Source organism: Myxocyprinus asiaticus, chromosome 47 (assembly GCF_019703515.2).
Source record: "Myxocyprinus asiaticus isolate MX2 ecotype Aquarium Trade chromosome 47, UBuf_Myxa_2, whole genome shotgun sequence".
NCBI classification, from domain to species: domain Eukaryota; kingdom Metazoa; phylum Chordata; class Actinopteri; order Cypriniformes; family Catostomidae; genus Myxocyprinus; species Myxocyprinus asiaticus.
The window spans coordinates 11,477,162-11,492,582 of NC_059390.1; the positions used below are offsets into that span (position 1 = coordinate 11,477,162).

General features: G+C 35.3%; 1 protein-coding gene across 2 annotated transcripts; it reads right to left on the reverse strand.

Annotated features, from left to right (window-relative positions):
• Positions 1-294: 294 nt before the first annotated feature.
• LOC127436734 (ras-related and estrogen-regulated growth inhibitor-like protein) lies at positions 295-5,224 on the reverse strand. 2 transcript variants are annotated; one of them, XM_051691055.1, is made up of 5 exons: positions 4,912-5,126; positions 4,751-4,807; positions 4,104-4,177; positions 2,792-2,940; positions 295-1,883 (listed from the first exon to the last, which is right to left on the reverse strand). In XM_051691055.1, the coding sequence occupies exons 1-5, from the start codon at positions 4,961-4,963 to the stop codon at positions 1,598-1,600; spliced, it is 618 nt and encodes a 205-aa protein (XP_051547015.1). In that variant the 5' UTR covers positions 4,964-5,126; the 3' UTR covers positions 295-1,597. The 2 variants fall into 2 exon arrangements, with proteins under 2 accessions (XP_051547015.1, XP_051547016.1); XM_051691056.1 differs by lacking the exons at positions 4,751-4,807; positions 4,912-5,126 and adding an exon at positions 5,154-5,224.
• Between the last annotated feature and the right edge of the window lie 10,197 nt (positions 5,225-15,421).

The following is a 15,421-nucleotide window of genomic DNA, read 5'->3' on the forward strand; positions in this document are numbered from 1 at the left end:
CGACCTACTTAAGCTTACGATGCTTTTGGAAAACGGAGCACTGCACAATTTGAGGAATCATTCTGAGATGATCAGTAGACATGACTCGCTAAATTGAAAATCCAGCATTATGAGGTTTGCCTAAAAGGTTTATCACTGCATATTGAATACTATTTCACACTATTTATTTTTTAAGTACTTGGCAGTTTACAGTACACACTGGGAAAAATGCAGTAAGCATTATGCTAGAATTCCATTCCGAACATAGTTTAGCAAAAAAAAAAAAAAATATTTTATACAATATTGCATGCCCTGTGCATTTGGTAATGTATAGCACAAATTATAACCATATGTGACTCATCAGTAATTGTTGCCATCTTTTCTGAATCCAAATCTGTTCAAAATTATCTCCTGAATTTACTTACTTCCTAAAACTCTTGCACAACATTAACGGTAATACCATTTCTGGCCAGAGTTACAGATAAAGTGTTCAATACTACATACTGATCACATTTTCCCGGACATAGGTCAGTCGTTGCCTAATTTTGAGGAAACAAACCCCTTTACAGATGTAAATTCCAAGAAGATAAAAAGATGCTTGATCAACATTCTTGCATCATTTTAATGCACAGATTTTTATTTTTTTATTTTACATTAATTTGAAGTTCTCTGACAGATTTTAAATACCAAAACCCCTAATGACACCATTAGCCAGTCATTGTTTGCATCATATATGTTGAAAGTGATTAAATTACATGAAACAGTGAGTGAATAATTTCTTACAAAAATTGTAAGTGAACCACATGAAAGAGTTTATCTATGATTACATAGTAAGCTAATCCATATTTCACAAGTTCAGAGTTGACTTTGGCTTTAAGCCTTTTCGTCATTCCTCAAACTGAAGTGGTGTCCTCAGCTTTAACATTAGCTGTTTTTGAAACATCCAAAGAAGTGATCAAAGAAACATTTAAGGCAAATAGAAGAGATGTACAGGAACAGTAAGCTCAGTTGCACACAGTCCTCCAGTACAAATGCATGGTAAAGACTCTAAGGTCAAGACAAGGCATTAGCAAAAATGCTAAGCAGTGAAGAACTATTTTTGTGAATTTCATGAAAACATGTCCCATATCAAAAGAAAATATATTTTGCAAGAAGAAACTGAAGCTTATTTTGGGACCATGAAGATTTTTTTTTTTTTTTTAATAAAAAAAATAAAAATAAAATACATTAATACAATGATTTTAAATTTTCTTTTTAGATTAAAGGCAGTTCAACAAATACTACCATTATGTATACATATTTTACAATTTAAATACAATTCACATTACATTAATGCAAATAATATTTTATTTTGCATTATGGTTGTAATAATAATTGTTGGGGTGCTGTACTGAAAATAATTCCACAATGCAAAAGATATTAATGGTCCCAAATATAGGCTTCATTTTCTTTAAGCAAAATATATATTTTTATTTTGTTCCTTCGATTTTGGGGTGTAATATGACTAGGAAATGTTCTTCACAGGTATTGTGAGATTCACCCATTTAAACATGTTTGACGTGCTGCCACCTGCCATCTCATATGTATCCTGTTACCACTGTCCATTTTCAGGTTTGTCTCAAACGGATTTCCGCCGTTTTCCAAAGACATTGTTGATGAGCTTGGCCATGGACTTGGAGCCACTGGGGCGCCGGCGACGCTCCTTGACCTTGCCTCCCAGACTGGCATTGCGCACAATCTTGGAAAACATGAGCACAACCTCCTGGTAATGCTCTGCTGCAGACAACTCGTAAAACTGGCATCGGCACTCAGATGCCAGCCTCTGGCCTTCCTCCCTATCGACCTCCCTCATGTGGCACAAGTCTTGCTTATTGCCCACCAAGAAAATCAAAGAGTCTGTGTCCCTGCAGTCACAGGGGTAAAAACATCAAAACAACATTCAACAGGATTTAGTTTTTCAAATAGGCTTTAGTTACATCACAGCCATGAATTATGATTTGCTACTTGCTAGTGACTGTCAGGTGGAATTAGGGAGAGGGACATTCTCATTCTTGAGAGTATTTGATTGGACAAAAATCTGTGTAGTGCAAGATGAGTCAAAACATTTTTGGTCCATTTTCCACTTTCAAATTTAAAGTGTACACAAGCATATAGATGGCTTCAATGCTAATAGACATGGACTACTAGCCACAAAACTCAAATTTTGATTATTAAATGGGGTCTTTAAGTGGATATCTAAATTTCCTCTAAAGAGCCACCAAATTCAGAGCGCAGTGGAATGTTTCTGTTGATCAGATTAAAAGATGTTTAATTTGATTGGGTGATATTTCTCCTTGTGTTTGGCTCAGTCTGGCAACGCTTGGATTGATTTACTATGACCAAAGTAAACAGTTTTGAAAAAGGACCAGCAAGAAAAGTCTGCAAGCCCAATCCATTTAGATGATGAATAAAAAACGTCTTAACTGAAAACAGAGGGCCACACAATATTCCACTTATTTCTGCTATAAAGCAGATTTATTTTCAGTGCATCTACTTAATCACCACAAAATCCCTCAAATAGGATTTCTCAATATTCAAGGCTAAACTACAGACTGAAAAATTTAAGATAGTTTCCAATGGAAAATAAATAAATAAATAAAGAGCTTAGTCCTTAAGCCACCAGCTCATCCACCCATCATCCTCAATGTGAACTGAAGCTGGTCAATTATGGACAGCCACATAAGAGAAACACTTGTATGTGGACAGAAATAGCCATTTCCTCTCCACTTCCTTTCATGTTTTTGTGAACAGCATGTACAGAGAAAGACGGTACCTTTTAGCCGCTCCCAGGTGAAGCTCTCGGATCAGGTGCACGATAGCTGTGGCCGTAAGGAAGGAGGAACGATCGCTGATGTCATAAATGACCACAAAGCCATCGGCCCAGTGGATCTGCTCCTTAAGATTGGACTTCCCCTCACATGGCTGCACAAAGAAATCAGACATCCAAACATTCTTGATGGTCCTTAACTACAGTAAACATCACTGATTAGACAATATGGGATTGTGAGGAAAAACAAGTTTTTCAACTGGACCCCCAAGAGACTAATGCACAGATGGTATCCAATCACATAATGGCCAACAGATTTGATGAAATAATTGGATTCTATCCAAAATGAAATCATGGTGATCCTCTTAGACCAGGGGTTCCCAAACATTTTAGTCAGCCCATCCCCTATGACATAAATGATTTACTTGAATTCTTTAAGTTATATACATTTATGTTGTAAATATTATACATTTAATTTACAGTCTCAAGAATTCCATGCAGTTCCATCACAATCCCCTTGGGTTTTGCCAATGACCAGTTGGGAAAACCTGTCTAACTGTTGACAGTATTTACCTGGTTTTGAAATACATTTATACAAGGATACATTTCATATATATGTTTTATAAACATAATAAATGTGCATTTAAAGTCAAAACAACACACAAACTCACTCTTGTGCATTTTTAGTACGGTTTTGTAAGAGGTGTATCTTAAGAATAATAGAAGTGCACAGACAAAATAATATAGTCTTATAGGGCAGATGGGATACTGAGCAGTGCTGATTGGTGAATTAAACACTGCTGGCTGTGTCTGGGAGCTTGTGGGATGATTATATATAAGACATGCAGGTCTGCAATACTTATTAAGGCCAGCAAGACACGCATGATACTGGCTTTCTCCTGGGCATGCATTAATCGATTAATGGTTAGTAGGTCAACCCTTTTGCTTTTGATTAGGCCAGGCTCTCTAAAAAACATCTAAATCAGCAATATGAAAAGGAGGCTGCATACAGTAAAAACCACTGCACAATTATGCAACTCCTTAAGCATAATGTAACCTGATGAGATCAGATAAGATATATGTATACACATACAACGGATTCAACTCAAATCCATGTGTTTGCAATAAAATTTGATCTTCCTGTGCAAACAGGCGAATGTTGAAAGTACTCATGAGGAAAGATACGTGATGTAACAAATTAACACTGGAATACAACTACAATAAGCAGGGAACTGCACTGGCACACTAAACAAGCCACATTGTAGGGATTTCATTTTATAAAACCATATTCTGAGTTTTTACATGCTCAAACACCTACCTGTGAACAGGGATCGTAAAGTTCAAGATTAAGCTGCCTTCCATCAATAGACATGCGCTTTCTGTAAATGCACTCTGTAAAGGCAAAAACAGATCACATGTAAGATTCACACATGTAAATTAAGATTCATTAGCACAATGGGTGTACAGTAGCCTACTTGGCATAGCACCCATTAGTGCCATAGTTCTGTACTGTGAAGGACTGCTGGGTGGTCTCACAGATAAAAGACATGCGGATATAAAAACATTGCATCAAATTTTAAAAAAGGTAGTCATACTTGCTATACAGATTTAATAACTGAAAACATTACACATCAAATGTTCCTGAATATCTCTTCAACCCCTAACAAAACTCTTCAAAAGAATAAGTAATCTAATATTAATCTTGGTTAATGTTCATTTCTGCATATACTAATACATTTTTATATTATATTTTATATACATTAACATTAGCTAGTTAATGCACTATGAACTAACATGAACAATAGCATTTTGATAAATTAACATTAGATAAGAATAATCATAAATGCTATAAAAATGTTAGTTTATGATGCCCATTGCATGAACTATTATTAACGAATAGAACCTTCCAATGAAGTGTTACCCAATTAATGCAATATGAATGGAAGTTAAAAACATTACAAATACCCGATGATGATGCATATTCTCCAATAAATCGTCTGGTTAGAAATCGAACAATAAGTGCTGTGGATGTAAAGCGTAAAAGTGGACAATGTTGAATTAAAACACATTTTTGTAAGTTGCATTGCTCAACGAATAAAAGGAATGAAAAGTAAAACAAAACATGCCTGATTTTCCGACACCCTCTGATCCCAGAACAGCAACTTTTATATCATTCATTATCTTTCGTTGAAACGCGTCTTGGTAAATATCGCAAAGGAATTAAACTCAAATACGTCTTCTCAGTTCAATGCATGCTCCACATTTAGCGTCTCTGTCGGGCACGCTTTTAATAACAGTGCGGATGGAAAGTCAGAATGGACTGACGCGTTTCGCTTGTTGATCTCGTGCAGGTGTTTGTCCGACTCACCACTGCTCGGCTCGGCGCGAGCCCAACACAGTTCGAGCATCCTCGGCAATGACGACAGCCACAGGTGGAGCAAAAATATGAATGACTGAGTGGTCTATTTATGCGGATGTTTGAAAGGTCTTGATCTTTGTTTCTATTCTTTCCTCAATCTGCTCTTGCATAGGACTGGACTGGACGTTTAAACTGGGTTATATGACAAGGTTTACCAAGACTTTGCTCCTCAATGAGATTTGAGAGAAACACAACGCACAATCCTTAAAAAAGTCTTTAATTCCCTACAAAACACAAATGTAATAATATGTATGTTCACTTATTGCCTTCACTGATATAAATAATGCAAATACTTGTACATATGCAAAATATACTGTATTTCAAAATACTATAAATCTTGCAGTTTTCATATAGCTACTGTATATAACATATTTTCCCAAATAATAGCCTAGTACAGTTTGAAATATGTACAAACATGCTTAAATATGTGAACTATAATTATGCATACAGTACATGTTTAATATATGGCCATATACTGTATCAGATTTCTGTATGGGGTGTCACTTTACCTACAACAAAGCAGTTTTTGTTAAAATTGACTTTTAGCAGCTTTACAAAAGTACAATTTAAAGGCCCAAAAATATTGATAACTCATTTTTTTTACTCAGGGGTGTATCCAATTTTTGTCCAATCAAATTCTCTAGAATAAGAATACCAATTCCTCCTGATACAACCTGCCTCTGACTAGCAATAGCAAGTAGCAAATCATGGTCCTGACAATTTAAAACAAAGGGAAGTGCCCTTTGATATGTCCTGTTCAATTTGATGTTTCAGTAAGAAATGCACAGCAAAGAAAACTGCACTAAAGTCATCCATGGGACCTTTAAGAAATTATGAATAATCAATGAATACCTATGAGATCAGTGCATGGTAATGTGATGTCATGCTGTACAATTAATTTGCATTTGCTCTAGACATAAAAAAAAAAAGAAAAAAAAAAAAGGTATTTGTTTTCTCTGCCAAATGGTGCAAGCACAGGAAAAGAGCGGATGCAAAATATATACTCCTCATATATTCTGTAGCAGTATTGTCTGCTAAATCATTCATATTTCAAGTATATCACATTTTAATATTTCACCCAAGAAGAACCCCATACAGCTAACAGCAAATGTTCATGCAGTTACTGTATTATTAGTTCAGAAATGCTCTGTGCACAGTCTGTGGGTGTTGTTTTTACACCATTAATGGAGTGTATTTGAATCAGTTGCATAAGCATATCCCCCACATTATGAGTCACACACATAATAATCAACATTTACCAGCTGAATGCAGCTCAAAGCATAGCTGTGGCACAATCTCATACAAATGTTCTCGTATCAGCAAATTGATAGATTTCTGATAGATTTTGAGAGAAATATGCAAGTGTACTTCTGCAACATGTAAAGGTCAGTTTATTTATAAAGCATAATTAAAAACATCATCAGTTGACCAATATGCTGTTCAACAATTTCAAGTAAAAAATATAAAAACATACACAAAATAGCAAATTTACAACATAACATAAAACATAAGACAACAAAGTGTATCAGCATTGATTATAAGATAAGGAAAAGAGATACGTTTTTAACTTAGATTTAAAATCATGTACTGTTGTGGAGGTTCTAATAAGAACAAGTACACTATTCCAGAGCTTTGGGTGAAGCAACAGCAAAAGCACAGTCACTTCTTAGTTTCAATCTAGATTTTAGGACAATAGGTAATCTCTGGTTGGAGGACCTAAGGGATCTCACTGGATGGTGTTCAGACAATAAATCAGAGAGGTAAGAATGTGCTAATCCATTTAAGGATTTAAAAACAAGGAGTAACACTTTAAAATAAATTCTGTAACGGATCGGCAACCAGTGCAGACAAATTAAAACAGGTGTGATGTGTTCACATTTTCGAACACCAGTCAAAAGCCTTGCAGCAGCATTTTTAACCATTCATGTGTGGTTCAGAACATGTGCACATTAATTAAAGGAAATAGAGAATAATGAAGTTCTATCAGAAAGACTCGAGATTATTGGAATAATATGAATGAAAAGATATTTCTATCATTTGGCGTAAGCCCCGTCCTACGCTTCAGCATTCCGATGCTGCTTGAACTGTCAGATCCTGCCCGGAGGCGATGGACGGAACCTAATCTGGTGGACATGTGGTGGTGGGGGGTGAAAACACGGAAGTATGTGAACACTGAGAGGCACCTGGCAGGCTTATAAAGCAGAGGCTGTATTGTGATTGGATGTGATGCCTGATGAATGAATCCAGAGATCTTCTTGCTAGAACTATGCTTACACTTACATTTCCACAACTGCTGTTTACTGTATGTTAGAAAGAGCCACAAAAAGGCCAAGTGGCCCAAATGGTACTTATAAAGTGCCATGCAAATTTTTTCTGAACGCAGAAGTGTTCCACGATTCTTAACAGACACCTGTTTTCAATTTCCGGTCTCCAGTGTTTTCACTGGCATCGGCATATGTTCTTAGCAGAAAATGTGAGGTTTAGCATAATAAATGTGTAAAAAATTGTCAAAAAAGCATTTGACTCCATAGTGCCTTGCCTGTCAAAGTTTAAAGAATGGTTGGATGACGTGAAGCTATGAACCCACAACTGCACAAGTTGGGCCTGTTTTTATTTTTACTCCAACTAACACTTCAAATGGTTGTTGTTCTCTGTCTGGAACGCTCATATTGACAGTTGACAGCTGTTCAAAATGTTACTGTTCATGATCCAAAGTCATACAAGTTTGGAATAACACGAGGCTGAGAAAATTATGACAGAATTTTCATATTTAGCTGAACTATCCCTTTAACTAGTACATTTTCTTTCTTCTTTCTAACCATACATTTCACCGAGCAATCTTTTTTTTTTTTTTTTTTTTTGGCGGTGGGTTGGGGGTAGTTTTGGTTGCCAAAGACTGTATTTTTTGCTGGTGTTCCATCCCTGGAGCATTAATCAAATTGGATTAACTGACTGTGGTACACTTGATTCCTCTCAGAACTAAATATGTGAAAATGACTTACGGCTAATCAACTGTGGTGAACTTGGAAATCTTTCAAAGCAAAGATTTGCAGTACATCTTCAGGAGAGCATATAGGGCACATAAATTTGTTTTATAAAGCCAGATAGTCTAAAAGCCCTAATCTTAAAATAGGATGACCCATTTCTTGCTTATAAAGCTTTGTTTGCTATCTGAGCAGAGTTACTTTTTGAGCTATGGCCTTATTGAGACAAGTTATGAGTTATTTTTGGCACTACAGCATTGCAAAGCATTTGTAAATTAACCACTTAAGCATTTTACTTTGAGGGGTCATAGTAGAACGAGATGGCAAAATCGTGTTGGGGAAGTCATCTAACTATGATTTTAATAGAAAATCACTGTTTTGTACCACAGAAGAGAAACACTGGGGTTTTGATTTTTTTTTTCTAAGTTTAACCCCTAATCCAAACCTAACCATAAAGTCTAACCCCTTAACCAAACCCAAAACCTAATCCATGATTTTAATAAGAAAATAACTTTTGTGTACCACAGAAGAAGGGAAACTTCAGGATTTGGGAATGTAAAAAGGGAAGTGTATTACAGGTTACTGACATACATCAGCCAATCGTATTGCTTAAATAAATATAGAATGATTAACCACATTGTTCCAACAAGCAAAAATCTATTTGGGTAATAAGAATATTTAGTGCGTCTGTCATCATTACTGTACATGTACTCCAAATGGAATTAGAAAATAATTATTGTTTTCATTCAGGTTTCTCAAAAACTCCGCACATCATCCATTGGGCAGATAATACTGCCCAAATCTCACGCCATTGGTTAAGTCAATGATGATGTGTTGAACTGGTCAGGATGCTCAAACAAACGGAGCAAAATTTTGTTAGCGCCACAAAGCCACTTTTTTTTTAATATTAAGCATAGACAGGAGAAACATATATATATATATATATATATATATATATATATATATATATATATATATATATATATATATTACCCACTACAGCTAGGTTTAACATGTGTAGTTGACTTGATGTGGCCTTCTTGATAACATTAGCAACAAATTAGCTTAAACTATGGCAAAAGTACAGGGTCAATGGGTGATACAGAAATAAAGGTTAATGTACTAAACATACATATGAATCCGGTAAGCATCGGAATGCAGAAGGAATCTACAGTGTTTCTAGGTGAGGAAGTTCTCTGAGGTGAATGTCTGAGGAATTAGTTTGGTTTGGCCAAACCTTTAAAGCACAAGGGGAGAGAAAAAAAAACAAAAAAAAAAAAACAGCAATTCATATTAGCAGAGGGATTTTAGCTGCAGATATTTTTCAAACTAATCCATGTAGATAGAAAAGCCTACAAAAGCTAGAGTAGAGGGAGGATGAGAAATGGAGCACTTTATTTTCTATTTCTATTATCTTTATTGGCTTTTCATCAATCTCATTACTTTTGAGAGATTATTTTCACCCAAAGCTAAAGTTAAAAAGCCTAAGTTCAGCTAAATGTTTAATACATTAAAATGGTATTAAATACAAGTTGGTGTTATGGTATTACATACAGTATCTACAGCATTTGTGAACAATGTTGCATAGTGAGAATGTCTTCAAACATAATGCCATAAATAATTTTCATTTTTCAATTAACGTCATACAAAGTCCAGTAAACATAAAAAAATAAAAAAATAAAAAATAAATAAATATTTGGTGACTTCCTTTGCCTTCAAAACAGCACCAATTCTCCTAGGTACACATGGACACAGTATTTCTTGGCTGTTGGCAGATAGGATGTTCCAAGCTTCTTGAAGAATTTGCCACAGTTCTTCTATCTATTTAGGCTGTCTCCGTTGCTTCTGTCTCTTCATGTAATCCCAGACTGACTCAATGATGTTGAGATCCGGGCTCTGCGGGGGTCATACCATCTGTTGTAGGGCTCCTTGTTCTTTTCTACTCAGTTTTATTTGCAAAGGGAATGTTGAAATCTAAAATTGATATTTCTTACTGATACATATAGTACATAAATATACACTATATATACGTATACACTGGCGACCAAAAGTTTGGAATAATATACTTATTTTGCTGTTTGTTTGCTGTATATATATATATATATATATATATATATATATATATATATATATATATATATATATATATACACACAAGGTGTTGGAGTGATGGCTGCTGGAAATGGGGCCTGTCCAGATTTCATCAAATATGACTTTTTTCAAATAGTGATGGTGCTGTTTTTTTTTCATCAATAATGTCCTGACTATACTTTGTGATCAGCTGAATGCCACTTTGGTGAATTAAAGTACCAATTTCCTTCCGAAACAGCAAAATCAAAAAACTTTTATATATATATATATATATATATATATATATATATATATATATATATATATACAGTACATATACAGTATATACAGTACGTACACACACACACACACACACACACACACACACACACACACATATATATATATATATATATATATATATATATATATATATATATATATATATATATTTATTAATTGTTTTTATCTTTTTTCTTTTTCTTATTGTTTCTTAATGGGAACCAAGAGATCCTCTCACTGCTTAGGGGAATTAATATGTGGAGAATTTGAATGCATATGTTGTGCTTTCCTTCTGGAATTTGCAGGGATCAGATCTGATCAGGAAAGGGAAGGCTGCTATCACCTTTAATTAAAAACAAGCCAAAATAATCGGAGCGGGAGAGAGAATGATCAAAATGTTCAAACCAGATGAGTCAAACTGATGCCAGTCAACAATGAACATGATACACTGCAATTAAAAATCAATTATCTACTGGAAATGAAATATAAACATGTAGGCTGTGTGAAGAGGGAAGAAAGAAGGGAGATAATTGGTGTGGGTGAAAAATAGATCAATAGATCAGTATTACTTTTTTTTTATATATACTAAAAATCTCCACTTTCAGGTACACTTCCATATTCTTCTTCTTCTTCTTCTTCTTCTTCTTTTTTTTTTTTTTGGCAATTCACATTCTTCTTGCATATTGACACCTACTGGACGGGTCTGGTCAAAAGTGGAGATTTATAGTAAAAAAAGACTTAAATATTGATTTGTTTCACACCCACACCTATCATATCACTTCTAAAGACATGGATTTAACCACTGGAGTTTATGTTGCCTTTTTGGAGCTTCAAAGTTCTGGCCACCATTCACTTACATTGTATAGACCTAAAGATCTGAGATATTCTTCTAAAAATCTTAATTTGTGTTCTGCAGAAGAAAGAAAGTCATACACATCTGGGATGGCATGAGGTTGAGCAAAAGATGAGAACTTTCAGTTTCACTGTTTCTTTAATATCATTTACATATTGTAAATTAAAAAGCCTTCAATTAAAATGCCTGTCAAAAACACAACCCCTGCTTTACAACACTGGTTGCTTTTCAAATGATTACTTGCTTAAAGTGTCAATAGCAATACAGTGCCTTTTAATTGTCCAAATAAGACCAAAGATGGTCTGATATAGTAAAAGTTAGTGGATAACCAGTTTCACAAGTTCATAAAAAACCTGGACATTTTGCCATCAGAAACTATTTTTTTGAGCACAAATAATTAAACTTGTCTCCAAAAAGAACTCCCTACAGAATACAGCCGAAAGTTATCCTCCCTATACCTCCCTCAAGAACCCAGTGATATGTGGAATTTACTGTACATGAAGGCAGTGTGCTGGCATTATACATTACATTTTAAAGATAAAAGAAATATACTTTGAAAAGTAACTTTTTAAAATTTCTCTGAAAAAGAATGCAATGTTTCCACAGTAATAAAAATAAAAATAGACTACTGCTCATACAATATTGTAAAACAATTGTAGGAATTAGATTGATTGAACTTGTTACATAACTAAAATGATGTTACTAAGCTACAATGATGTAAATTTAGGTTCTTAAACTAAAAAGTCTACATGCAAATGTAAATGTTACTATAACTGATTTTTTTTTTTTTTTTTTTTTTGTTTTAGTTACCAAGTGGGTCATGGCCCACATAAACTTATATTCACAGATGTTTAAACAATCAACTGAGATATTTTTAACATCATGAAGTGCTGCTTTGAAGTGTAATGTAACAATTATGCAACTTGGTTTTGCCATTATGAATAAATTAAAATTGGAAGCAGGACCAGAAATCTATTTAAAGCACTACAAAATGCCAAATTTGGTTGCAAATCAAGTTTTGGGACATTTTAAATAGCTAAAACTTTGTTTTATACCTTTAAAGATGTGACCTTAATACACACATGCTTGCACTCGAAAAATCAATTTTGTTGATGTGAAACCTACCTTTGACCTACCTCTTGACTCTTTGATGCTCCAGCGATGCACTGGGTACTTGCGCAGTAATAGCACACATCAACCATAAGCTTTGTTATAAAGGTCAACAGCTGTGATAATCTGCAAAGCAGCTAGACAGTGCAAACTGATAGGTGAACTAAGGTTATGATCTCAGTATGGCCACACAAGGATATGACTGTATGTGAATATGCACTTATGGGAAAGTGTTCTATGCAATACATTTCGAGGTAAGTAAAATGGTCAAATTAATCAAAAATATTGAAATTGTAAGAGGTGAAAGAAAAAGTAAGAGGTGCTTGCCTGTGCAAAATTGACTGCCATGATGTTGTTATATGGTCAGTAAGGTGTTCTGGGAGGTTTCTAGGTGGTTGATTACTGGCCAAAGTCAAAAGAGCTCACACCTACAGTATGTCTATTTGATATTCTGATCCCTAGATATGGCTCGGGTCCCTCCTTCAATGAAAGCATATGGGACGTTTTATCACCCGCCAGGCAAAAACCATAAGTCAAATCACTTAGTAAAGCAATAGCATTAATATCCTCAATAAAAATCATGTTATTGAGTTCAAAAAGGGTGCAGGACAAGTTAAGCACCAAATTTTAATAGTCGTAGTAACAAGCACCTTCATTAATATAAATTGCAAGCTACTACTGATATTTATAATGTTATGCGAGCTACCTATGTTGTGCAACAAAACAAATTTCTATTTCTCCAAACCATGTATAACATTATAGTACAACCCCAAATCCCAAAAAGTTGGGACAGTATGAAAAATGCTAATAAAAACAAAAAGGACTGATTTGTAAATTATATTCACCCTTTGTTATATTGAAAGCACTACAACTACACATTATATTATGTTTTTCCTTGTGAATTTCATTGCTTGTTGAAAATGTACAGTAATTTCAAATCAGATGATTGCAACACGCTCCAAAAAAGTTGAGACGGGCAATTTAAGACAATTTGACAAGTTGAAATAACAAGGCGAGGCAATCGTGTCATAGTATATAGGGAGCCTCCAAAAACAGCCAAGACCTTCAAGAGCAAGGATCATTAGAGACTTGTCAATTTGCCAACAGATGTTTCAGCAAATAATCCAGCACTTTGAGAACAATGTTCCCCAAAGACAAATTGGAAGGATTTTGGGCATTTCACCCTCTACAGTGCACAATATAGTTAAAAGATTCAAGAAATATGATCAAATCTCTGCGCGTAAAGGGCAAGATGAAAACCACTTCTGAATGCACGTGATTTCTGATCCCTCAGACGTCACTGTCTTAAAAAAATGGCATTCATCTGTAATGGATATCATGAGCATGGGCTTGGGATAACTTTAGTAAACCTTTGTTAGTCAACACCTTTCACTGATGCATCCACAGATGCATTAAGACTTTACTATGCAAAGCAGAAGCCATACATCAACACTGTCCAGAAGCACTGCCGACTTCTCTGGGCTCGGTCTCATCTTAGATGGAAATTAGAACAGTGGAACTGTGTTTTTTGGTCTGAAGAGTTCATATTTCAAAAAGTTTTTGAAAAACAAAGCCGTTGTGTTATCAGGGCCAAAGAGGAAAAGGGCCATCCAAGCTGTTATTAGCATCAGGTCCAAAAGCCAGTGTATGTATGGGCCAGGGGTGTGTCAGTGCCCATGGCATGGGTAACTCGCTCATCTGTGAGAACACCATGAATGCAAACAGATATGTAACATTTTTGGAGCAACATATATTGCCATCCAGCACAGTCTTTTCCAGGGACGTCCCTGCATTTTCCAGCAGGACAACTTCAAACCACATACTGCCTGGATTACAAGTGCATTGCTGTGTAAGCAGAGAGTGCAGGTGCTAAATTGGCCTGCCTGCAGTCCTGACCTGTCTCCAAATGAAAATGTATGGCGCATTATGAAGCACACCATACAGCAACGAAGACCCCGTACAATTGTGCAGCTAAAGACCTACATAATGGATGAATGGGGGAAAATTCCACTTTCTAAACTTGTGTCTTCAGTGCCCAAATGCTTAATAAGTGTTATTAGAAGAAATGGTGATGTTTCACAGTGGTAAACACTTGACTGTCCCAACTTTTTTGGAGCGTGTTGCAATCATCTGATTTGAAATTACTGTACATTTTCAAAAAACAATGAAATTCACAAGGAAAAACATCATATAATGTGTAGTTGTAGTACTTTCAATATAGCGAAAGGTGAATATAATTTACAAATCACTCCTTTTTGTTTTTATTAGCATTTTACATACTGTCCCAACTTTTTCAGAATTGGGGTTGTACATGCTGTCTTTTCCCCAGGGAGTCTTATGCATAAAATAACTTTGAACCAAATTTGACCAGCTGGGGTCAAATCTGAAATCATTAGATTTGGGTATCCATAATAAATTTTGTCTCACTGCTGCATGACAACAGATGTGCAGTTTTGATGGTGTAACTACAACACAGTATCCACAGATAATTTAAAAGAGGGGCAAAATGAAGGGGAGCACAGTTGAGTCTAAGATGAATGGTATTGCCATAGGCTGCAGATGTGGATCAGCACTGATTGATGGTTGCTTGGTTAGGACAGGGTTTTATTAATATAGATGCATTATGACAGAAACAAAACATTCCTTTGACATGAGTAAATAAGGTTAAGGGAGCAGCCAGTGGCGGGGCAAGAAAGGGGCCAGTTCAAGTGGATTATGCAACAACCCAGATATACTCTGTGATAAAGAGGCGAAAATTTACTCCAGAAAAATATAACACATCTGGATTTGGGGAGAGTTATCATGCAAGCTGTAAAACTAGGACAACGGCAAATGGGAGAAAGGGTTGTTGATCATGTAGTACAGGTCTATTCATCTGGCAGTCTGCAGGCCAAATCTTGACCGTTATAATTTTTAGT